At 43.3% G+C, this 26,461-nt stretch overlaps 1 protein-coding gene across 4 annotated transcripts in view; it reads left to right on the top strand.

Moving 5' to 3' along the window:
• Positions 1–26,461, top strand: part of ELF4 (E74 like ETS transcription factor 4) — a 228,603-nt gene that overhangs the window by 109,778 nt on the left and 92,364 nt on the right. For all 4 annotated transcript variants that reach the window (XM_033943935.1, XM_033943936.1, XM_033943937.1 and 1 more), the window contains exon 2: positions 9,993–10,370. In XM_033943935.1, the coding sequence (XP_033799826.1) occupies positions 10,299–10,370 (72 nt within the window). In that variant the 5' untranslated portion in view covers positions 9,993–10,298. The remainder of the gene's footprint in view (positions 1–9,992; positions 10,371–26,461) is intronic.

Below are 26,461 nucleotides of genomic sequence, written 5' to 3' on the forward strand. Positions count from 1 at the left end.
GGTTAAATTCTAAAGACCAAATAAAGTTCCTAACGGTTACAAAACATAGCCACTGACTGGTCCCATTAAAGGGTTCTTTCTCTTTTCTCTCGTCAACACAATCTGCAGTCTCAACCTACCGCAGCAAGGTAGTGGGCTGCAGAGGGGACCACCCCCACAGGGACCCCATCTTGTTCGCCCTCTGAACCCCGCAGCAGGACAGTCACCAAAATGTGGCTGACTTGTCCATGGAGAAAGCAAAGTTGCTTACCTGTAATAGAAGTTCTCTGTGGACAGCAGGATAAGTCAGCCACACAGACCCTCCCTCCTCCCCTATGGGTGACACTGCAAACTCAAGCTAGGGGAATCACTGGATTAGAGAAGGCCAGCACAGGTATATATAGGACTATCTGCACATGCTCAGATGAGGCTCCCAAAAGCCTCACCTGAGCTCTGGGAGAGCAATTCCGAATTGGGAACATTAGATGACGTCAACGTTAGATGACGTCACCAAAGTGTGGCTGACTTATCCTGCTGTCCATGGAGAACTCCCGTTACAGGTAAGTAACTTCTCTTAATCCTCCACTGACCCAAGTAGATTAGATAGATTGAGCCTGCCAGGACAGATAACGAAAAAATGCTTGAGTACCTGATTGTAAACTGCTTAATACACCTTGTCCCAGTGGTATATAAATAAAAATATATATCTTTGGCAATTTACTTCACATGTGTGCTTATGAACAAACATATGTATTTTCTTAGGGTTACCATATTTGTGAAGATCCCATCCTGTCCCCACCTCTACCTCCACCCCTACACTCACCCCACCCCCACACAAACTGAGCCATACACAAGTGCTAGTAGATCAGGCAAACAAAGGAACATACCTAGTATATTTGATACTCGGAGCCTATCATTTTTTAATCCCCTTTGTCTATATGAAAAATTATTTTTAGTAATAATCAATGAGTCACACAACAAGGGTGTACCTAGGAAAAGGCAGCATCTTAAACGCTGCAGTGAGCACTAGAACATCAATAAACCCATTGTAAAACTAAACAAGCCAGATTAGTACAGATTGATCCTGCAGTCAAAGTTAACAGGAGCTCATATCTTTTTCATACACATAGAACACAGAAACACCCTTGTCCAGTATGGAATAAGTAATCACAAACTAAAAATAGAAATATATAGACAAAAGTTAAACTGAACTGCCAAAAACCCAGACTCAATATTTGACGTCATAAAGAACTTCCCATAATCATTAGATATATCGGTATATACTTTTTTATTAATCAAAAGCTTTATATATGGTAGCATTGTGCTCAGAGATAGGGCCGGCGTTAGGGGAGAGCAATCCTCCTGCGTCTTCACTACTCTGAATAACTTTGTATCGTTTGCAAATTTAATCACCTCACTCATCGTACCAATTTCCAGGTCTTTTATAAATATGTTGAAGAGCACGGGTCCAAGCACTGAACCCTGCGGCACTCCACTCGTGACGCTTTTCCAGTCCGAGTATTGTCCATTTACCCCCACTCTCTTTTCCTATCCGCCAGCCAGTTTTTAATCCACATGAGTATTTCACCCTCGATTCCATGGCTCACAATTTTTTAAAGTAGTCGTTCATGCAGAACCTTGTCGAACGCCTTCTGAAAATCCAGATATACAATGTCGACCGGGTCACCCTTGTCTATCTACCTGTTTACTCCATTGAAGAAGTGCAGCAAGTTCATCAAGCAAGATCTTCCTTTGCTGAAGCCGTGTTGGCTGGTCCTCATCAGATTGTGTCCGTCAAGGTGATCAATGATGGGTCCTTTATAAGTGCTTCTACCATCTTTCCCAGTACCGAGGTCAGACTCACCAATTTGTAGTTTCCCAGATCTCCCATCTAACCTTTCTTGACGATCAGCATAACATTTACCACTTTCCAGTCTTCCGGAATCCTTCCTGATTTGATCGACAGATTGGCTATTAGTTAAAGCAGTTCAGCTATTGCCCCTTTCAGTTCCTTGATTACCCTCGGATGGATGCTATCCGGTCTTGGGGATTTATCGTTTATAAGCCTGCATACCTCTTCTAGACTGACTGTCAACTCTGTCAGTTTCCCATCTTCGTTTCCTGTGTATAGCCTTTCGGCTTCCGGTATGTTGTGTATATCCTCTTTGGTAAATACAGACGCAAAAAATGTGTTCAGTTTGTCGGCGATGGCTTTGTCCTCCTTTAACACTCCCTTTATTCCATGGTCATCCAATGGCCCCACCACTTCCTTCGCAGGTTGTTTCCCCTTAATATATCGAAAGAACAGCTTGACGTTTTTTGCCTCCTTGGCTATTTTTTCCTCATAGTCTCTTTTGGCCCCTCTTACCGCCTTATGGCACCTGCTTTGATGTTTGTGATTTTTCCAGTTTTCGGCCATTTTTGACCTTTTCCATTCCTTAAACGAAGTCTTCTTCTCTCTGATCACTTCCTTCACCGCTACAGTGAGCCATGCCGGTTCCTTGTTCTTTTTTTTTCTCTTGGATCTCTTGTTGATACACGGTATATATAGATTTTACACCTCGGTGACTGTCCTTAATAAGGGACCATGCTTGCTCTAGCATTTTTACAGTTCTTATCCTCTTCTTAATCTTCTTCCCCACTATGAGTCTCATCCCTTCGTAATTTCCTTTTCGGAAGTTCAGTGCCGTGGCCGTTGTTCTGGATTGATGTTTTGCCCCTGTGTCCAGGTTGAAGCGGATCATATTGTGATCACTGCTTCCCAGTGTCCCTTCTACTTCTACACCTTGCGCCGGTCCTCGTAGTCCATTTAGAATTAAGTCCAGAATTGCATTTCTTCTCATATTTTCCTTGACAAGTTGTTCCAGGAAGCAATCACCTACAACATCCAGGAACTTGGTGCCTACAACAGCCAGAGGTGCCTAGGTTCCAGTCTATCCCCAGATAATTGAAGTCACCCATGATAACTGCGTTGCCTCCCTCGCAGTTGCGTTTAATCTTGTCCGTCATTTCTCCATCAATTTCTTCGGACTGCCCTGGGGGTCAGTAGTAGATGCCGATCTTCGTTTCACATTGAGAAATCACATAAACTAAAAAGTGTGGAGGATCATGCAATGATGGGGTTTCTCCTCCGTTTGCCCCTCCAGTTCTCTGAGCACAATCTTACCATATGTATAGCTTTTGATTGATAAAAAAGTATACTGTATATGTGATGATTATGGGAAGTTCTTGTGACGTTATATATTTAATTTTTTAATTTCCTTTTTTGATACCTTTTTGGTATTTTTTTCTCCCCGTTTATTTTTATTTTTGACTAAGAACCCAGACTCTGAATACAGTGCAACAGCAGAGACAGAAACAGTGACGTATGTTCTCAATGGCAAAACAGTCAGTCTTTGGTCTCTGTTGAACTGTCCCCTCCCAAGCAGGAAGTCAACACTGGAGAGAGTGTAATTAGCATTAGCAGCCCTGTGCAAAGAGGCTGAGCCTCCACAACTGTCTTCTAATGTTTTGCTACTAACATTGGCAGCAGCAGTAGAGGGAAGTGATGAATGTCACAGCTATTACTATTAATTATTTCTATAGTTGGGGCTACTGGGCATCTATGCTGACACTTTTTAAATTGTGCCATCCTTGTCTAATTTACCTAGTGCTAGGGCCAGCCCTGGTCTTGAAGATTTGTTTTTCCCCACACCTAGGGTTACCATATTTTTCTCTGGGAAATCCTGGACACATGATCCTGCCCTATTCCACCTCCAGCCCCTCCTAGTTCTGCCTCCAGCCCCACCTCATTTCACCCCAAGCCCCACTCCCACAAAGCCTCCTCTCTTTCCTTCCAGACGAGCTCCAGCCACGTCTGGAAGGCCTGGAGCTTGCGTGGATGTGTGTGATATCATCCGCATATGCTCAGAGGCCCTCCATATGCAGCCAGACCTCACTGGGGCTTTCTAAAACCTGGACAAATTCCGGATTTTGGAAAGTCCATCCAGGAGTCCGGACAGTCCTCTAACAAGAGGACATATCCGGGTTTTCCTGGACGTCTGATAACCCTACCCATGCCCTTCAGGGTCCACAGAAAATAAACATTATATAGCCCTCAGAGCTGACACCAAACCATTACCCTTTCTGAGGCTGTCTTCACAGCAATATATTAAAAATTAGAGATGGGATATTTATTGGAAACAAATGTTCACTGAGAGAGAGTGTATACTATTTGGACATACTAGCTTGCTCATTTCCAGTATACCCTGAATGATACATTTCTCCTCTCCATTATCCTAGGTGACTAGAGCTTATTATTGTATTGCATGGATCTCTGTAGGAGATATGGAAAAGTCACTTTTCTGCATGCATGGTGTCTGTTAGTAGAGTTGGGAAGCTCCATCTAGTGGCAATCACTTAAAACTCTTATCAACCCTGTAGCAGTAACTTTATTTTTTATTTGGTCCTCAAGATCAGAATGGAGTAGAGTCTTCATAGATCAGGCCCTCAGTTGGGTTGAGCCTCAAACCAGACTTTGTATTCAAGAAACATGCAAGTTTATGAAATGTCAAGTTTCTATAAACTTCAAGTGAACTTGAGATAGAAGATGAAACTTTCCTCTTTTATTACAATATAGTACAGGTTCACCTGAAGTAGCTGCTGGACTAAATCTTAGCCAGATTAAAGGGAGGCTGATAGTTAAAAATAAAAATAAAACCCAATGAACCAAAATCCTGAAATGATATAGAAACATAGAAACAGACGGCAGATAAGGGCCACAGTCTATCTAGTCTGCCCACCTAATGACCCTCCCCTACCTTTGCCTTGTGAATAGATCCCATGTGCCGATCCTATTTGGCCTTAAAATCAGGCACACTGCTGGCCTCAATCACCTGCAGTGGAAGACTATTCCAGCGATCAACCACCCTTTCAATGAAAAAGAATTTCCTGGTGTTACCTCATAGTTTCCCGCCCCTGATTTTCCATGGATGCCCTCTTGTTGCCGTGGGTCCCTTGGAAAAGAAGATATCTTCCTCCGCTTCGATGCGGCCTGTGAGATACTTGAACGTCTCGATCATGTCCCCCCTCTCTCTGTGCTCCTCGAGCAAGTATAGCTGTAATTTGTCTAACCGTTCTTCGTACGGGAGATCCTTAAATCCCGAGACCATCCGGGTGGCCATTCTCTGAACCGACTCCAGTCTCAGCACATCCTTGCGATAATGCGGCCTCCAGAATTGCACACAGTATTCCAGGTGGGGCCTCACCATGGATCTATACAAAGGCATAATGACTTCCGGCTTACGGCTGACGAAACCCCTGCTTATGCAACCTATGATCTGTCTTGCCTTGGATGAGGCCTGCTCCACCTGACTGGCAGCCTTCATGTCCTCACTGACGATCACCCCCAAGTCTCGTTCTGCTACCGTTCTTGCTAGAATCTCACCATTGAGGGTATAAGTCTTGCATGGATTATGGTTGCCTAGGTGCATAACCTTGCATTTTTTGGCATTGAAGCTAAGTTGCCAGGTCCTAGACCAGCGCTCTAGTAGGAGTAGGTCGTGCATCATGTTGTCGGGCATTGAATCTTCGTCCGTTGTGCATTTGTCCACTACATTACTTAGTTTGGCGTCATCGGCGAATAACGTTATTTTACCTCGAAGGCCTTCTGCCAAGTCTCTTATAAAGATGTTGAATAGGATCGGGCCCAAGACCGAGTCCTGTGGCACTCCACTGATCACCTCCGTCATTTCATAGGGGGTCCCGTTCACCACTACCCTTTGAAGCCTACCTCCATGCCAGTTTCCAACCCATTTCGTCAATGTGTCACCTAATCCTATAGAACTCATCTTGCTCAGCAACCTGCAGTGTGGCACGCTATCAAATGCTTTGCTAAAGTCCAGGTACACGATGTCCAGGGACTCCCCAACATCCAGCTTCCCCGTCACCCAGTCAAAGAAGCTGATCAGGTTGGATTGGCATGATCTCCCCTTAGTAAATCCATGTTGATGGGGGTCCCGTAGATTCTCCTCATCCAGGATCTTATCCAATTGGTGTTTGATTAGAGTTTCCATTAGTTTGCTCACTATTGATGTTAGACTCACTGGTCTGTAGTTTGCAGTCTCCATCTTTGAGCCTTTCTTGTGGAGTGGAATGACGTTAGCCGTCCTCCAGTCCAACGGGACGCTGCCTGTACTAAGGGAGAGGTTGAAGAGCGCTGACAGTGGCTCAGCCAAGACATCACTCAACTCCCTAAGCACCCTGGGGTGTAGGTTGTCAGGCCCCATTGCCTTGTTAATCTTGAGCTTTGACAGTTCACCGTAAACACTGCTGGGCGTAAACTCGAAGTTACTAAACGGGTCAACTGAGTCAGCCCTTGTCTGTAGCTGAGGGCCAAGCCCCGGCGCTTCACGGGTGAAGACCTAGCAGAAGTATTAATTTAATAGGTGGGCTTTTTCGGAATCCTTTTCCACATAGTCTCCGTCTGGTTTCCTAAGACGTACAATCCCACCTGAGTTTTTACTTCTCTCACTGATATACCTGAAGAAGGATTTCTCTTTCTTCTGGATATTCCTTGCCAGAGACTCCTCCATGTGGAATTTAGCCTCTCTGACTGCTGTTTTGACGGCTTTTGACCTGGTCAGGTAGTCTGCTCTAGTGTCTTGTTTCCCCGATTGTTTGTAAGAGATGAATGCTTTTTTCTTCTCCTTGATGAGGTCTGAGATCTCCGCAGTGAACCACTGCGGCTTATTGTTCCTTCGCTGTTTACTTACTAATTTAACATAGCAGTTTGTCGCTTCCTGTATGGTGGCTTTCAAAGTCGACCACATTTCTTCCATGCTATCGGTTTCTGCTTGGCTTTGTAGCTCCTGGTGAACATGGTCAGCGTGGTAGATTTAGTGAAACCTTTCCTAAGATTGAACCATACCATGTTGTGGTCACTGGAGGCCAATGTTTCGCCCACCAAGACCTCTGTGACACTTTCTCCTTTGGTAAGTAATAGGTCAAGTATTGCCTTATCCCTTGTTGGGTCCAACACCAGTTGCCTGAGACCAACTCCCTTCATAGAGTTTAATAGCCTCCTGCTGCTGCCGGAAGCAGAGGTGATATATTTCAAAATGTTATTACACATTTTGAATTCAATGTGTACATGGTCCACATTGCTGCAAAAGCCGGATGGCACTTTTTCACCCATGCATTTTGCATCAGTTTGCAAAGTGAAAGAAAGAGACATACTGCTACTTTGAAAACTGCTTCATGGAAAAACTGTAGTCGCTGGCACATAGGGTTCCTTTTACAAAGCCGCGCTAGCGGTTTAATGCGTGTAATAAACCGCCGGATGCGCTAGCTGCTACCGCCTCCTCTTGAGCAGGCAGTAGTTTTTGGCCAGCATGGGGGTTAGCGCGTGATGAAAAGTCACGCGCGTTAACCCCACTAGCGCAGCTTTGTAAAAGAAGCCCATAGTTGTCTGCAGATATTTTTTTCTGACCAAATCAATGCATGTGGCTTTGTGAATGCAATGTTGCAATCCCTCCCCTTTCCTTGTCTCTGGGAAGGCTTCTGCTTAGTGTGAATAAAAAATATAATAAGTATATTTTCACTGTCAATGTAGTTAGCTGGTTACACTTTATTTCACAATCATTAATAGTAAGAAAACTGAGTAACCGTCAAAAATTCCGTTATATCAATTCATAGGAGAAAAACTGCTCCTGAATCGTCATTGATCTCTTTAGTTATTTCATTTATTTAAATGATATCTTTTTCTTATTTATCTTAAAACTTAATTTACAGCATTTATATTTTAAGTTAGATCACCGTCGGCCGGGGAACTCTTTCCAACATGTTTCGCCTATTTAGGCTTTTTCAAAGCTGTCCCCTTGCTGCACTCTCTCATCACTTCCTATTGTCAACTCTACCCCCTATAAGGGGGGTGGGGTTCCCCAGCCGACAATGATCTATCTTAAAAGATAAATGCTGTAAACTAACCCCCTCTTTTACAAAGGCGCGCTAAGTGTTTTAGTGCGCACCACCTGATTTAGCGCACGCTAAACGCTAACGTGTCCATAGGATATAATGGATGCATTAGCGTTTAGTTATCACTAAATCGATTAGCATGTGCTAAAATGCATAGCTTGCCTTTGTAAAAGGACCCGTTAGTTTTACGATAAATAAAAAATAAGAAAAAGATATCATTTAAATAAATTAAATAACTAAAAAAGATCGCTGATAATTCAGGAGCAGTTTTTCTGGATGAAACAATGAAGGATTACTGCAAGGATTTCCGATGATTCCCCCCCCCCAAAAAAGGAAAAAAAGAATTGATATAATGTAATTTTTTATGGCTACTCAGTTTTCTTACTATTAATGATTGTAAAAAGTATAATACACATACTGTGGATGATTTTCATGTGGCTGATTCACCTAGGTAAAAGACTTTTGGGATTGATCGCTTGGTGATTGAGATGAGAATAATCAATTGTTATTTATGTACTTTCAAACACATCTAATTACAAATTATCAAATTGTTCTAACTCTTCAAATGGTACAACAGTATTCAATAGTGTACTGAGACTTATGACATTCCAGCTGTGATCTGCGGGATCAGTATTGTACAACTGACTGCTAGTGAGAGAAGGGCTGTAACAGTAATTATTTTGCTGGGCTACATGTAGGACTGCCAACCAGTTCCATGTGCTGAGGACAGGCTGATCTAGTCCTCAATTAATCCACCATTTAATTGTTCATAGTTTCTTAAGAAAAATAGGACTGGAAGTGCAGCAGGTAGGACAAAGTCAACTAATCTGGAACCCCAATTTGATATCCAAAGCTAAAGAAAACTCTAGTGCTCTATCCATGATAGAGACTTTCTTACAACAACAAGAAATGCTGTGGAGAGTTGATGTTCCTGATATGGACTTAATTGTAAAATCAACTTAATAATCCACATAAAACCATGTAGGACCCGATCACTTGGGAATTTGGGCCTGTCACGGTCCGTGTTTCGACAAAAATGTCTTCCTCAGGGATCCCTGTTAGTCCTAAAATGAAAACTCGTGGATTATCTAATCAGTTCTACAGTAACAAGATAGTGGAGCCACACAGAAACCCTGTGGGAGTAAAATGACAATGCCTGGGATAGATGCATTTGCTCCACCTTTCTGAGGCTGCTTTTAACGCTTAACCTTTATTTAACCCTTATTCACGTATTCAGTACCCATGTTAAGATGCATCTTTTGTGTGTTATTTGTTTTGGCGTGTTTGTATGTTTTATTATTTTGAGTATTTCATTGTAATCTGATTAGATTTTCAGGTAATGCAGGATATAAGTTTGATAAATAAATAAGGGGTCCTTTTATTAAGACGCACAAACTGATTTAGCGCGCGCTAAATGCTAAGGCGCCCATAGAATGTAATGGATGCCTTAGCATTTAGTGCCCTTTCTATTGCAAGCAGTGTCTCACTTCCGGCTCACCACACAATTGTTTCCCACATATTCACCTTTATAGGACCTCTCAGGGAGCCCTGAAGAAGACTTTTTGTCGAAACGCGGACTGTGTTGGGTCCTGTATCCCTAGCGGACTAGGTCCTTTAAGGCTCTTATGTGGATGATTTATTTTTATGTGGATGGAATTATTTTATGTGGGTGATTTCAGTGTACCTTTGGAACTTTGACACTTTCAAATAAAGTCCATTTAGGAACATCGTCACTCCACAGAGTTTTTTTTTTGTTTTCTCTGGATTTTCTTCTTTGTGGATATTTTGGGGTCAAGTCCTTTTGTTTTGTGTGCTAATCTTTAGCATGCACTAAATCAGCGCACCTTAATAAAAGGACCCCTAAGTAATCATTCCCCTAATAACATGCAACTCCCTAATCAGTCTTGAATACAGTAGATTGTAACCACTGTCTCTTATGTGTTTGTGTACTGGGCTGCATACATTTAATAGAATTATAGAAATGATAAGTAGTAGTACTTATTTTGATAGATACTAGCCACCATATATAAATAAAGAAATATTATTTTTCCACCCAACAGATTTCAGCATAAAGGCTTCAGAGAACAGTTCCACAATTACACAGTATGAAGCATTAAAAACCCCATTGCAGGGTTGGAAGCTCCAACTATCTTTCATAGATGTGAACCTGCAGACCAAATGTTTGGGCAAACCATAATGGAGACAAGTCATCCTACCCTCCACACAATGGACTCATTTTAGATGATCTACAGCAACCTGATCTTATTCTGCAATAACTCATTTGGCTGTGAAAGGACAGAACCACCTCACTTCCTGCCACAACCATAATCTCATTCTGCAGCTGTGGGCTTTGTCTTTTGACCATCATGGCCACCGTACTTCAGCCCAATGAACTGGTCTTTGAATTTGCCAGCAATGGGATGGATGAGCTAAATCAGGTATGAAACAGAATAAAACACAGGCCGATGAACAAATCAGATTAATCCATACAGGGCTCTCTTAATAGCTCAGTTAATGATGTAAGACCCTCTCATAAGGCTTCAGTACTGTGGAGTTAGGGCTACATTTATATTGTCTTCTCTTCTATCAATCAATTTGTATTTCTTTTCCCATCCTTTCCTTGTGTTTTATTATGCTTGTAAAGTTAGTCTTCAATATACTTTGTAAGGTTTGGTTCTCTGTTTGTTTTTATTGCCCACTTAATTTTGTAATTTTACTGATGTGTTCATCGCTTAGAATTTTGAATAAGCGATCAATCAAATTTATAATAAACTTGAACTTGAAACTTAAAACATAAAAATAAATTGTTCTTGGATGTTTTAGTCATAAAGGAACCTCCAAGATTTGCTACTACAGTATACAGGAAAGAGGTAGATACTAACAATTTTTTGAAATTTAACAGCTGTCATCCTACACATCTGAAACAGTCCCTGCCAATCAATTTGATATGATTACCATTTATCCCAGAAGTATGGTGATATTATTGTATTTTGAAATCTTAAATAAATAATTTAAAAAAAAGAAATCTTTAAAGACTTCACAGATCTCCACGGTTCTTTTCCTCATCACACCTTCCTTAACTTTCACTTCTAAACTAGAGCTTTGCCTTTTCCTGAGCCGCCAAGCCAATTGTTTATTTGCTTTCACCCCTATTCTTCAAAATCCTTCTTTGCTAAGTGCAATAAAAATTCAGTTTTCTCCACCTCTGTTCTCCATTCCTACTTTGAATCCTTGAACTTCTGATTTACTGTACTATTGCGCCTGCTTTGTAATGTTTCTAATTCTGAGTATAGCCTCTTCAGTTCCTCTTTGTTTTGCCTTTTGAGTTAATCTGTGAGTTAATCTTAGATACTTGTCTTCCATAATAGTACTGTGATACGTGCTACTCTCATCCATATTATTGAACTCTAAGAATCCCTTCCCCTTTTTTTGAAGTTCCTCCTGCATCTCTTTTATCTGTACAATACTAATATTCACCCTCCACACCTGTATTGGATGCTTCCCTCCCTCCTCCAATTTAACTCACATTATGAGCATCACATGGCCAGATATGACAATGCCTTAGGTCTCCAGATCCACAATGCTCTTCACTTGTTCTTTTTTGACCAGGAACATGTTTTCCTGGATCAAGTATATTCCCCCACCCCCATATTTCTTTCCAACCACAGATCTACCCAGTCATCCTTAAGCATTCCTATACCGCATCCACTACTTTCACCCTTGAGATCCAGCCTGCAGATCTATCTCCCAGTGCTATCTCATACAATTCGTATACCTCTGCCCCCTCCTTCACAATTCCCAGTCCATTAACATGCACATCAAAATCCAGCAAACAATAAAGGTAGCTACTGGTCCTGATGTACAACAAAGAAATGAAATAAAGACAAACCCCTCGATATTCAAAACTATTTAACCAGCAAGGAACGACACCTCACCTCACCTCCATCAATCCCCTTGCCCCCACCCCATGAGTCTGGCATCTCTTACCTTACCACCTACCCCTCCCAGGTAGGTTTGGCCTTTCTCTCTCTCTCTGATGCACCCTCCCCTGCGTTTGACCTCTTGTTTTTCCCGTTTCAGTTTCCTGCACCTGCTGAAGCAGGGTATATCAAAGGGGATTGTTAGAGCTCATGTCAAGGCTTCTGGTAAATTATGGACATTTTTTGGATTGGATGTTTTGAAGGGGTGTTCCGAGTGGCAGAAGGTGCACTCCAAAGAAGATTTAAACTCTGCTTTTGGTGCCAAATTTGTCTTTGGAATCTCTCCCGTCACTGACCGCATGTGCTGAGGAAGAGCCCTTCATGGCCTATGCCTGAAGCAGACACCTGAGTGAGTTACAGATTCAGCTTGTCTATACCACTCAGGTTAGACGTTACAGGCACTTGTTACAGGAGCAAGGAGTCAGAGAATAGGGCAAGTCTCAGGTATGAAACCTGGTGCTGGCTTGCTTTAGTGCAGTCTTTTTATTTATTTATTTAGTCATTTATTTAGCCCGTCCTCCCAAAGGAGCCCAGAACGGGTTACAGGAGTACATTCATATTATGGGTAGGACAAATTTTAGTGAGACATAGACTTTACAGCATGGACAAGGGTTTAGATTACAGCAATTACAGTATAGTTATAACATTTAGACTTACAAATACAGACTTAGTGGATATAGGGTGGTTTAAATTGCAGCATTTTCAGTGTAGATATACTAGGAAGTGAAATAGCTTTTCTTTGCAGGTTAGTGCATCTTTGTTGTCAGAGAATGTGGTAGTAATTCAGGTTATATTTGTGGTGGCATGCAAATTTTAGCGAGTTTCCGTTTGGTATATTAGGTGGTGTCTTTGGGATTCCATCTGTCCGGGGTGTAGACGTGGGTCTTTAAGGAGCTGGGTTTGTAAAGAGGAAGCTTTTCACGGCTTTTCTGAAGTTCCAAAGACTGTCTAGTGATCTCATGGATGGGGGAATGACGTGCCACATTCTGGGTATGTAATGAGAGTATGAGCATCTTCGGGCTGTCACAGATGTGAGTGAGCGACTTAGTAGCAGGACCAGCCGTTTTTCTGTTTGGGATCTTAGTGATCGGTTGAGGATGTAATTTTGAAGTTTTGATGCTATGTAGTTTGGTGTCATTTTGTGGAAAGTCTTGAAAGCTAGCACTAAGGCTTTAAAGGTGCATCGTTTTTGGATAGGTAGCCAGTGCATGAATGTTAGTGCAGGGGTGACATGGTTGCGGAAGCCCAAATTTTTTAGGAGTCAGATTGCGGCGTTTTGCACACCTTGTAGATGGGAGAGTGTTTTTGCTGGTAAGCCCACTAGTAGAGCATTGCAGTAATCTAAGCGGGATAGTACAAACGCTTATAGTAGCTGGGCGAAATCATTTTCTGAAAAGTAAGGACGGATGCATTTTAGTTGACGAAGGTAGTAGAAGGATGAAGATACTAAATTTGATACATGGTCTGAGAGCGACAGGTTTGAGTCGAGAGTCACTCCTAGGTTGCGGATTTTGTCTTTAGCTGTAAGGGTGTCATTTCCCCAGGAAAGAGATGGGCGGGGGATATGTGCAGGAGTCTTTATGTATCCAGAGAAGTTCTGTTTTTGACGCGTTGAGTTGTAGTTTATTTACAGTCATCCAGTTTTCTATTTCTGTTAGGCAGTAGTGCAGATTTTTCCTTTTGTACATCTCGGTGTTGTCCTAGGGGAAAGTAGAGCTGTATGTCGTCTGCGTATGAGTGGTTTTTGATTTGGTGTTTTTCTGCGATGTCGAGTACTGGTTTGACGTATATGTTAAAGAGGAGTGGGGATAGTAGTGCACCTTGAGGCACTCCGTAGTTGAGAGGTTTTGGCTCCGATAAGGAGGGTTCCAATAATACTTACTGAGACCTTTCGTGTAAGAAGGAGGAGAACCATGCCAGTGCGACATCATGGATTCCAATGGAGTATAGTCTGGATAGGAGGAATGAGTGATCGATGGTATTGAAGGCGGCACTCAGGTCTAATAGGACCAGCATAGCGTCTTTCCCCTCATCTATCGCAAACTGTGTGCCACGGCACACTAGAGTGCCTCCTGAGATTTCAGGTGTGTCATGGCACACTGGGAAGGAGGAGAGGTGCTGGCGCCAGCTGACTGCCGACAGAACGTGCCTCTCGCGGCGAGAGGCAGGTCCTGTAGGCAATCAGCCGGTGCCAGCGCCTCTCCTTCTCTCCAGCCCTCTTCCCTGATGGCACCCCCCATGGGCATCTTGGGGACCGTCTGAAGGGCCTTTGCACAAGCGTAGATATTGACGTGATGATGTCACGCATGCATATGATGTCATCACAGCGACGCCTGCGCTCTTCTGGGTGCCTTGAGCTGTGACCACTACCTTTAGTGTGCCGCAGCTTGAGAAAGTTTGCGGGACACTGCTTGAGTGAGAAGGTGTAGGGACCCTTTTTACCCCATAGAGTCTCATTTGGAAGGAGTTTGTGGGGAGCCTCATGTTGTGGAGAAATACTATCCAAGTAGCTCATATTAGACTCTTATGGGAACCTACATCTCTGGCAGTGGTGAAGCATTTATAAGAACTGGGCACAAAGAAAAGGATACTAGTACCAGGCTATTAAAGCAAAGATATTATGTTTTAAAGCAGGGGTGCCTAAATGGTCAATCGTGATCGACCAGTAGTTCGCAAAGGCAATGCGAGTCAATCGCGTTGCTTTTGTGATCTTGTTCTTCCTTCCTTCCCGAGCCAGGCCAGGCCGCGTACAAGTGCCAGACCCATAAGACTTCACCTCCGATGTCAATTCTGATGTCGGAGAGGAAGTTCTGGGTCAGCCAATCGCTGCCTGGCTGGCCTGGAACTTCCTCTCCGATGTCTGAATTGACGTCGGAGGTGAAGGCTCGTGGGCCCGGCGCTTGTACGCGCCAGGCCTGGCTTGAGGAAGCAGGGAGAAATCGGCATGGTGGCTTAGGGGAGGAGGGAGCATCAGGGAGAGAGAAAAAGAATCAGGGAAGTGGAGAAATCGATGCAATGGCTTGGGGGGGGCAGGGGGAGAGAGACAGAAAGGCAGGCAGGGGGAGAGAGAAAGAAAGACAGGCAGGGGGAGAGAGACAGAAATAAAGAGGGGGGTAGGGGGAGAGAAAGAAAGACAGGCAGGCAGGGGGAGAGAGAAAGACAGAAATAAAGAGGGGGTAGGGGAGAGAGAAAGACAGAAATAAAGAGAAGGGTAGGAGGAGAAAGAAAGAGGGACAGAAAGAAAAGGGGAGGGGGCAGAAAGAAAGAAAGAAAAAAAAAAAGAAATATTGGATTTACAGAAGAAGGAAGTGCAACTAGAGACTCATGAAATCACCAGACAAAATGGTAGGAAAAATGATTTTATTTTCAATTTAGTGATCAAAATGTGTCCGTTTTAAGAATTTATATCTGCTGACTATATTTTGCACTATGGAGCTGCGAGGGGCATTCAGTACAACTCCCTGTGCTAAAAACCGCTATCATGGTTTAGTAAAAGGGGAGGGGGTATATTTGTCTATTTTTGTATAGTTGTTTACTGAGGTGATATTGTATATTTTAAAGTCATCTGCCTTGACCTCTGAAAAACCCCCCGAATACAAATGATAATTAACATTTTCTCTGCATACAGTGTGCTTTGTGTTTTTTAAAATTTTATTGTTGGTTGATCATTTTGACTTGGTCATTTTAAAAGTAGCTCACAAGCCAAAAAAGTGTGGACACCCCTGTTTTAAAGAGTATAAACTGTACGAATAGCATTGACATCTGTTATGAACAGTGATAATTAAGAACTGTGTTTTTTTGCATTCTGAATACAATCTGCCTACTCTGTGCAGAGGAACTTAAAGTTTTGTTTTGTAACACCTTTTTGGAAGAGAAAGGAAAGTAAAAATATCCTATGTAAATTAGTTGGAACTGCTTTTCTATTGAACCACATTTATTCTATCAAGTCAGAGATTTGTTTGAGTTTCTCTGATTCATCAGAATTGAATACCATTTCTGGCACCAGTAACTCCCCCACATCTTCCTTGGTGAAGACCAAGGCAAAGAATTCATTTAATCTCTCTACTATGGCCTTGCACAGGCCCTTTTATCCCGTCGTCTAGCGATCCAATTGATTCTCTTCCCAGCTTCTTGCCTTTAATATACCTATAAAGTTTTACTGTGTGTTTTTGCTTCCAGCGCAATCTTCCGTATTATCTTGAGTTTTTACTTAATCAACAACAGGTCAGTCCAGTTTACTTCAGATAATCGAGACTTTACTGAACTTTGAGTTTTTTTGTGCCTGCACTCTGCTTTAGCTGTCATATCAAATCATATTATGTGATGATCACTGTTTTCCTAGATGGGTACCTTCCCAGACATTAGAAATACTTTGTCCATTTGTAAGCACTAGATCCAGCATCATTCTTTACCTCCTGGTTTACCATTTATTTGAGCAAAGAACTTTTGCATGCAACCATGATCTCTCTACTTCTTTCTGATTCTGCAGAAGGGATGTTCCAATCAACATCAGTCAAGTTGAAATCTCCAAGTAATAGTACATCCCTTTTTATTCCCAGCTAAGATCTTTGATCTGATTTTTGTCCAGCTTCTCCATTTGACCTGCAGGTCTGTGGATGACACCTGTATAGACATAGGTTCCATCTTCTCTTTGTAGGGATGATCCATATCACCTCCTCTTTTTTCCAGGTTCCCTGCATTCTAGCCACTTTAATATTACATTTCACATAAAGCACCACTCCTCCACCCCGTCTGCCCTCCCTATCCTTTCTATAAAGCAATGTATCGCAAACTGTGTACCATGCCACACTAGTGTGCCATGGCACACTGGGGAGGAGGAGAGGTGCCAGCACCGGCTGACTGGCTACAGGACCTGCCTCTCGTGGCACGAGATAAGTTCTATAGGCAATCATCGGGTGCCAGCGCCACTTCGGCCCTCTTCCCTGTGGAGGGCCTTCGTCCACACGTGGACATCAACGTGATGACATCACGCATGCACGTGACATCATCACAGTGATGTCCGCACACTTCCGAGTGCCTTGAGATGCGGCCATGACCTTTAGCGTGAAAGTTTGTAGGACATTACTATAAAGAATATACCCACTCTTATGAACGCGTGGAGGGGCATAATCGAAAGGGACGTCTAAGTCCGTTTACGTCCATCTCGCAAGTCATCCAAAGTTAAAAAGAGCCTAAGACACATTTTCGAAAGAGATGTCCACCCATACCGCCTTATTAAAATTCAAAGCAGTTTTACATAATATAAAACCAAAGTATAATAAGAACATATGTTAAAAACAAATTACAAACAATCAATCGCACTGACAAACATTAACTTACCGATACAAGATGGAGAAGGGCAGAAATACAATTTGTATAAAGAGAAAGAGGGGGAGAGGGACCAAAACAAAAGGAAGGGGAACAAAATTTAAATAGTCTAGATCAGTGTTTTTCAACCTTTTTATACCCGTGGAACGGCAGAAATAAAAGAATTATTTTATGGATTGGCAAACTACTAAGACTGAAATTAAAAAAAAACCCAACACATTTCCGCCCCATCTCCGCAAGCTCGGTTCCCGCAAACCATCTGATCCCATCCGCACAAGCCTCAGTTATGATTTTATATTGAACGTATTCCAGTACCTCCCCTATTTTCCCCATCTTAATCCAGCAGATACCTTCCATCACCCTACTCCCTCCATTCCTTATTCAGCATCTTCTCCTTGTCTCCTTATTCCCCCTTTACCATGTCCAGCATATCCCCTCTGTCTCCCTACTCCTTCTACCCATGTCCAACATCTTACTTCTGTCTTCATACTCCACCCTCCTGTTCAACATTTTCCATGTCTCTCTGCCCCCTGCAAGGTCTAGTATCTGCCTTTGTGTCCCTATTCTTCCAACTCCCACCTAGTTCCAATAGCTATCCTCCCCCAAGGGGATCCACCATCTCCCTGCTGTCACACCAATCCCCCGTCACCCCCAGGTCTACCATCCCCTTCCCACAGCACGTGGGAATCCAGCATATCTTATTCCCTCCCTTTGCTGCTGGCCTCAGAGTGACTCCAGTGTCACAATGGCTGGTCTCACCATAACTGACACTAAATTGGAAGCAGCCTGGTTTATTTACAGTTCCCTTGCCCAGAACTCTAAATGAAGACAGAAGCTGCAGGACCTTTCCTCTTGCCTGCATTGCTATTCGCTATAAGCTTTGCCGGTCTCAATCCTGCCCCTCAAACACAGGAAGTCACTTCAGAGGGGAGCGGGATCAGGATCGGCAGAGCCTATAGCGATGCAGGCAAGAGGAAAAGTCCCGCAGCTTCTGTGTTTCTTTTTGCTGTCTGCAGCCGATCCTAAGCCCTGGAAGGTAAAGGGGAAGAGATACCGACAGGAAATTTAACCGCATCGATCTCGCCGGCTCTCTGCGGACCGGCAGGAATTTTCTGCAGACCGGCGGTTAAAGAACAGTGGTCTATATCAGTGTTCTTCAACCTTTTTACACCCGTGGACCGGCAGAAATAAAATAATTATTTTGTGGACCGGCAAACTACTAGGACTAAAATTTAAAAATCCCGTTTACGCCCCATATCCGCGAGCTCGGTCCCCACAAACCATCTGATCCCATCTGCACAAGCCGCAATTATGATTTTATATTGAACGTATTTTATTAAAGTATAAAAAGAAACAATATTCTGAACAATTGTGATTTTATAAATACAAATATACAGAGCACAGACCAACAAAACCCCTGTCTCCCCTCCCCTTCACATATATCCCCTCTACTATCAAGAAAACTGAACAAGCCAAGTTATTATAGAATGCTACATAGAAATATCATGCTAACAGAATACTGCAGTCCCCAGTTATGTCTCTAGCAGGATATATAATTCAAATCTGATATATTCTAATGACAAAATAGAAATAAAATTATTTTTTTCTACCTTTTGTTGTCTCTGGTTTCTGCTTTCATCTTCTTTTCGCTCTTTTCCTTCCAGCATCTGCCCGTTCCATCCAATGTCTGCCATTCCATATGTATCTGACTTCTTTCTATGCCCCTCTTCCTTGTCCATCCTCCTCTCTCCTTTTTACATCATTCATTCCAGCTTCACTGCCTTCTTCATTTTTATCTCTCCTACACCAGATCTAGCATCTTTATCCCTCTCTCATTTCTCTGCTGACCCCCTTTCCAGCATCAATGTCTCTCTACTTTCTCATTCCTCTCTCTCCCCTTTCTCTCATCTGATCTCTCCATTCCACCCTGACCCCCTTCCCCTCCTGTAATCTCCCTGCCAGCTGTTTCCTTCCTTTTTTCTTTCTCCCTACCCTCCTTCCTTTTTTTCCTTCTCCCTTCCCTCCTCCCTCTATCCAACATTAACTCTTACCATCCCTTTCCCTCCTCCCTCCCAGCAGCATCTCTCCTTCTTCTCCCTTCCCTCCTCCCTCTATCCAACATTAACTCTCTTCCCATCCCTTTCCCTCCTCCCCTCCCAGCAGCGTCTCTCCTTCTCCCTTCCCTCCTCCCTCTATCCAACATTAACTCTCTTCCCATCCCTTTCCCTCCTCCCCTCCCAGCAGCATCTCTCCTTCTTCTCCCTTCCCTCCTCCCTCTATCCAACAGTACTCTTTTCCCATCCCTTTCCCTCCTCCCCTCCCAGCAGCATCTCTCCTTCGTCTCCCTTCCCTCCTCCCTCTATCCAACATTAACTCTCTTCCCATATCTTTCCCTCCTCCCCTCCCAGCAGCATCTCTCCTTCTAACTCCCTTCAAGTCCAATAACAGCTCTCCCTTTTCCAGACCTTCCCAGCCTCCTACAGTGGCTTCCTCCCCTTCCAGCAGCTCTCGGTACTTGCCTGCAGGAAGTTGCCGGTAAATCACTTCCCTGGCAAATTGGAGAGCTGGTGGGAGGGGAGACAGCCACTGTGAAGGCTCCCCAGGATCTTGTTCGCACACGCTGACCATCTCCCTCCACTTGCACCTGAATCTGCAGCTCTCTCCGGTCTAATCGCAACTTCCCCGTGGCCCTCTTCAGCAACTCGGCAGGGGTGGCGATCAAGACACGCTACCGACGTCGGGACCTTCACTCTCTGAGTCCCGCCTATTTTGTTTCAACTTCCTGTTTCCGAACAGGCGAGACTCAGAGAGGGAAGGCCCCGATGTTGGCAGCCTGTCTTGATCGCCTGAGGCTGGGAGGAACATTAGTCGGGAGGAACCGCAGTCGGCAGGAAATTTAACTGCCGACTTGATCTCGACGGCCCTGTGCGGACCGGCAGAAATTTTCTGTGGACCGGCACCGGTCTGCGGACTGGCGGTTGAAGAACTGTGGTCTAGATAATGTAAAATAAGCTAAAATGATTAAAAAATGGCAAGGAACAGATTTCCATTACCGTCCTTAGAAGGACCATTATACACCGAATGCGTCTTTAAAAAGAAAGGCCTTCAAGTTACTTTTAAATTTATCAAGGGATGTAATTTCTCTTATATAATTTGGTGCTGAATTCCAGATGGTAGGGGCCATGACAGAAAAGATGCTAGTGCACATAGTGTTAATGTATCTTAAAGAGGGGATGGATAGCAAGTTTTGACTAGATGAGCGTAGTGTAAGATTGGTGGGGGGGGGGGGGGATAAGTAGCCTGTTAATAAAATCAGGTTGGCTGGAAGTTTTGGTCTTGTAAGTCAGTAACATTATTTTATGGGAAATTCGATGATCTGTAGGAAGCCAGTGAGCATTGACCAAAAGAGGTGTGACATGATCATATTTATGTGCTTTAGAAATAATTTTAATGGCAATATTTTGAACAATTTGAAAACGTTTTATTTCTTTCTTAGTGATTCCTTTGTATAGTGCACTAGCTGATGCCCCGGCGTTGCACGGGTATTTAATTATAGCAATAACACTGTAAATGGATTCAAATAAAGATACTTTATAGTGGTGAATGAAATTATTTTTTTACAGCTTAATAAAAAGTACAATATTCAAATTATAATGTGAAATATTTGACAAAATGAATACAATACAACTAACGCAAAACGTGATTATAAACAACAATTTTAGTTTCACCTCCTGGAGCAAGAACATATAAATTCTTGGGTGAACCTACCCTTGAGCAAGCAATATAGAGTTGTGGGCCGCGAGACCCCCAGAACATATCACCCCAGGTAGTGAGGGATCTGCATACCAAGTTTCGTTCAAATCGGTCAAGCCGTTTTTGAATTACTGTGAGAATGGCAGCTTTTTACATATTTTTACATCCTCGTCCTCCTTGAGACCGACTCGAACCTCACTAACCTCTCCACGAACATATCCTCATGCATAAAGAACCTCCAATCCTGGGCATTCACAATGCATATGAAACTAAACGAGTCCAAAACAAAACTCCTTTGGCTCGGCCAAAAATTAGACCATCTACCTTCCTCCATCCCATTGTCCACCGGCCCCCCATTACAGCTCGAGTTCTCAAGCAAAGTTCTGGGTGTCACCATAGACTCTTCTCTATCCTTCAACGAACATCTCCAATCCCTGGTGAAGAAATTCTTCTTCAGCCTTCACATGCTAAGGAAAGTCAGACCCTATTTTCACCAAAAACACTTCGCAGTCCTAGTACAATCCATCATCCTCTCCAGATTGGATTATTGCAATTCTATCTACCTCAGCCTAACCAAGAAAAGCCTCCACAGACTTCAGCGGATTCAGAACGCCGCAGCTAAGCTTGTTTTCGCGAAAAGCAAATTTGATCACGTCTCACCACTCCTGTCTAAGCTCCATTGGCTCCCAGTAATCCCCAGGATCCACTTCAAATGTGCGTGTCTGGCCTACAAGATCCTACATGGCATCCTTCCTGCCGTTATCCCTCTATCCTGGAACTCCCCAACCCCTACTTCCTCCAGATCCTCCCAAGTTTTTAAACTATCCTTCCCTTCCATAAAAGGTATTTCCCATGTAGGCAAACTTGGGTCATCCCTCCCCTTTAGAATCACTGAGATCTGGAATAACCTCACCTCCCCTCTCCGAACCTCAAGCTCCCTCCAACTCTTCCGCAAACACCTAAAAACCTGGCTATTCTCAAAACTGTAACACTTCCCCCCTCTTAGGCCTCTCACCTTCCCCCTTTACACCTAACTCTTTAATCTCTCCACTGTAGTTCCTCTCTCATCTTTCTTCCTGTAAACCGTGCCGAGCTCCGCATTCGTGGAGATGGTGCGGTATATAAACCCAAGGTTTAGTTTAGTTTACTTTAGTTTTTACATTTTTTCCATTGACATGAATGAGTGAAATCTGATTTTCTGTTTGTAGCTCCGCCCATGTGTGCAGGTGGGCCGCAAGACCCTCAGAACCTATCACCCCAGGTAGTGAGGGATCTGCATACCAAGTTTCGTTCAAATCGGTCAAGCCGTTATTGAATTACAGTGAGAATGGCAGCTTTTTACATTTTTTCCATTGACATGAATGGGTGAAATCTGATTTTCTGTTTGTAGCTCCGCCCACGTGTGCAGGTGGGCCGCGAGACCCCCAGAACATATCACCCCAGGTAGTGAGGGATCTGCATACCAAGTTTCGTTCAAATCGGTCAAGCCGTTTTTGAATTACTGTGAGAATGGCAGCTTTTTACATTTTTTCCATTGACATGAATGGGTGAAATCAGATTTTTTGTTTGTAGCTCCGCCCACGTGTGCAGGAGGGCCGCGAGACCCCCAGAACATATCACCCCAGGTAGTGAGGGATCTGCATACCAAGTTTCGTTCAAATCGGTCAAGCCGTTTTTGAATTACTGTGAGAATGGCAGCTTTTTACATTTTTTCCATTGACATGAATGGGTGAAATCAGATTTTCTGTTTGTAGCTCCGCCCACGTGTGCAGGTGGGCCGCGAGACCCCCAGAACATATCATCCCAGGTAGTGAGGGATCTGCATACCAAGTTTCGTTCAAATCGGTCAAGCCGTTTTTGCGTGATCGCGGCACATACACACATACATACCTCCGATTTTATATATATAGATTACTGTAATCTAAGCATGAAATGACGAGCAAATGAATAAGAATATTTAATGAAGATTGATCTAATAGGGTGGCAAGAGATCTAATCATTCGAAGACATTAGAAACATTTCTTAACTACTGAGCTTATTTGTTCATGGAACAAGAGTTTTCCATCGAGATACCCACTTAAATAGAATTCCGTTGAGATACCCACTTATAGAATTTATTCCCATATACTTGTCCTTGTCCCAACCTTCACCAGAGCATCCATATACTTCCTGAATCAATACGTTGTGCTCCGGCCCTAACAGTGTTCAAATCCAAGCTAAAGGCCCACTTTTTTGAAACTGCTTTCAACTCTTAACTCCCACTCACTGCTGTCAGATACCTATACCCACTATAATCTCCCCAACCCTGAAATGTCCTGTCTAAATTAGATTGTAAACTCTTCTGAGCAGGAACTGTCTACTGTGTGCTAGAATGTACAGCGCTGTGTATGCCTTTCAGCACTATAGAAATAATAAATAGTAGTAGTAGTAATATACTTAAGCAGGACTTAAACAAAGGCTGCATAAACTCAGACATTTGGGAAATCTGCTCCCTCCAGGGTAACAAAGATTTACATTCAATCTTTTATCTTGGTTTTCCTGATCTTCTGCATTCTCGTTAAGCCATATCACCTCCTTCTGCAGCTGGGCCAGCTCCTCATTCTGTGTAAGCTGTGCATCCTCCAGCCTTCCAACTCTGGCCTCCACCTCAGTAAGCCAGGTATTAACTCCCTCAGTCTTTCTTCAAAAATGCTCTAGTACCTAGGTAACTCTCTCAATCTTTGAGTCTCTCTTCTCTTTGAGATTAACTTCCTCTCTTCTCTCCTCCTCTGTTTGTACTGTACTTCATGCTCAGGTACCTCCACCACTATATTAGGCTGGGCTCTTTTTGGGTTTTATCAGTGTGCAGTTCTTTGATGGATGTACCCGATTTGCCCCACAACTGCACTGACATGCCTCTGGAGAGCTTCTAGCCAAATGGAGGTTCCAAATTCAGCACTTCCCCAGGTTTATAATCAGGGACATCGAGAGCTTCGTTCAGACTCATCCATTTACATCAGTGGTCTCAAACTCAAACCCTTTGCAGGGCCACATTTTGGATTTGTAGGTACTTGGAAGGCCTCAGAAAAAATAGTTAATGTCTTATTAAAGAAATGACAATTTTGCATGAGGTAAAACTCTTCATAGTTTATAAATCTTTTCTTTTGGCCAATGGGCTCATAATTGAAATAGAAAAACGTCTAAAAACTGGCCTAAATCGGCACTTAGATGATCAGTGAGAGAAGTCGTCCAAGCGCCAATAATCGAACTGAGTTTTAGACGTAGTTAAAAACAACCTAGGCCTTCACAGTGCTGCTGAACAACCAGAGCTAAAAGGGGCGTTTCAGGAGGAGTGTTGAGGGTGGGACGTGGGCCGTCCTAGACTTAGTCATACTGCATGTATAACCGAAAGTTTTACAACACTGCCTAGATGGAACTTGGATGTTGTGACTTAGGCCATCTAAAACCAGGTCTAAGTCACAAAAAGGCATCCAAATTGACCAGATAAGCACTGCAGACACAAAGTACAGATCCCCCCCACACACTGCCCCAGTGATCACTGACCCCCCCTTATAAAAATCATAATACCAACTTTATATATCTACCTCCAGAACATCAGCATCTGGCAGCCTGGCATAGGAAAGCCTAGTAGAACTGCACAGAGGTGGCTTAAGTGGTCTTGGGGGTGGGTTAGTGAACCATGGAGAGGAGGACCCAGGCCCATAAGCCACTCTAATCACTGCATTCATGGTGAAACATGTGAATCCCCCCCAAAAACCTAACCCTTTTGTACTGCCATATAAGTGGCTTCTGCAGCCATAAGGGCTATTGGGGTGGTAGATAGGTGGGTCTAGTAGATTCTGGGGATGTTTTGGGGGGGCTCACCATGACCTATAAGGGAGCTGTAGTGAGATGTTTATGTGGGACTCTTTTTGTGAAGTTCACAGCAGTGCCCTGTAAGGTACCCCACTACTCTGGTGCCATGTCTGGGTGTCCAGTCCATCACTTTTCTGGCCCCTCCCGCGCCTAAAAAGTCTTTTTCTAGGCATTTTTGACCTGGGCAAAGGGGGAGTTGACTGAGGGGAAAGGTTTGGGCAACGACGGGAGAGAGTGGGCATCTCTCCTGCTCTGGGGTGTGTGTGTGTGTGTGTAGAGTCGGGGGCATGGGGGAAGTTGGGGGGGGTGATGGTGAGAGAGAGTGGGCATCTCTCCCACTGCCAGAGGGGGGTGTCGGGAGGTTGTGCGATGTGGCAGCAGGAGAGTGGGTTTCTCTCTTGCCGTTCTAGGATTTGGGTTTTTTAAAAATACAGGTGTATTTTGCTCATGTGCCGATCACTACCATCAGTGACTCATCTCAAGTAAATTTATTTATTTATTTCTAAAATTTCTAGACCGCTAATGACTAAGTGGTTAACAAATGATACATTCACAATAGTTCAAATACAAAATACTTTCAATTACAGTGCAATCACGTAATCCACTAAAGATAACATCAAAAACTGGAGGAAATTATATGTTGTCAATCTTTACTAAGTATAATGCAATGATCACAGTTCAAGTTTCTTATTAAATATATCTACTAACAAAATTTCAGGGATAAGCCTCCACATACATTTGGGTCTTTAACACTTTTTTTTTAAAACTGTAAACGGTCAGAACAGGTCCTTAGAATGCCAGGGAGAAAATTCCATAATTTTACTCCCGCCACAGACACAATTGCCGTTCTAAATTTAGCATTCCGAACAGTTTTCTCCTTCATAGAGGTCAATCTCATAGTACCCTCAGACCTCAAATTTAGCCAGCCTACGCTCTGCGATTGTTTTTAGAGAATGACTCGCCTTTTTTTAAATCGTTGCAAGAGCGGTTTCGACAGCTGCCTTTCAGTTTTTACTGCAAAGCTTTGAGACATTCCTTATCTAACCAACAGGCTGCAGGGGGAAGCAGAACCAGTGGCTTAGCGGATATCAACCTTCTGTCCTGCTTTCCCCTGCAATCTATTGGCTGGCAAAGGACTGTCTGCCAATGGTGTCTCTTAAGCCACTGGTCCTGCCTTCATTGCAGCTTATTGGCTGGAGGGGAAGGTAGAAGCAGCACCTTCAGAGAGACACAGTCTTACTTCCTGCATTCCTCTGCAGCTCTACATCTGGAATATTTCAACTTTGATTCTGAGCAGAGCTGCAAAAAAAAATAATATTGGAAGTGCTGTAGCACCCACAGAGCTGGCACCGCTAGATACAGAACTAGCCAGGGGAAAAATATATTGTATAACACAGCTTTATATTGAATATTTTTAACCTGCATACTTAGTGCTCCTCCTTGTTAATTAACCTTATGCCCCCTCCCCCACAAAATAAATTAGTTCTGGTTATGCCACTGTGTAGCAATCAATGGTTTTCAGACATTATACTGACTAGATATCTCAGATGATGGATAACCCACTATGACAACATACACTAGGAATTAAATCCAAAGAAACCACCCTCAAAGTT

This window comes from Geotrypetes seraphini, chromosome 5 (genome assembly GCF_902459505.1).
Source record: "Geotrypetes seraphini chromosome 5, aGeoSer1.1, whole genome shotgun sequence".
Classification (NCBI taxonomy): Eukaryota; Metazoa; Chordata; class Amphibia; order Gymnophiona; family Dermophiidae; genus Geotrypetes; species Geotrypetes seraphini.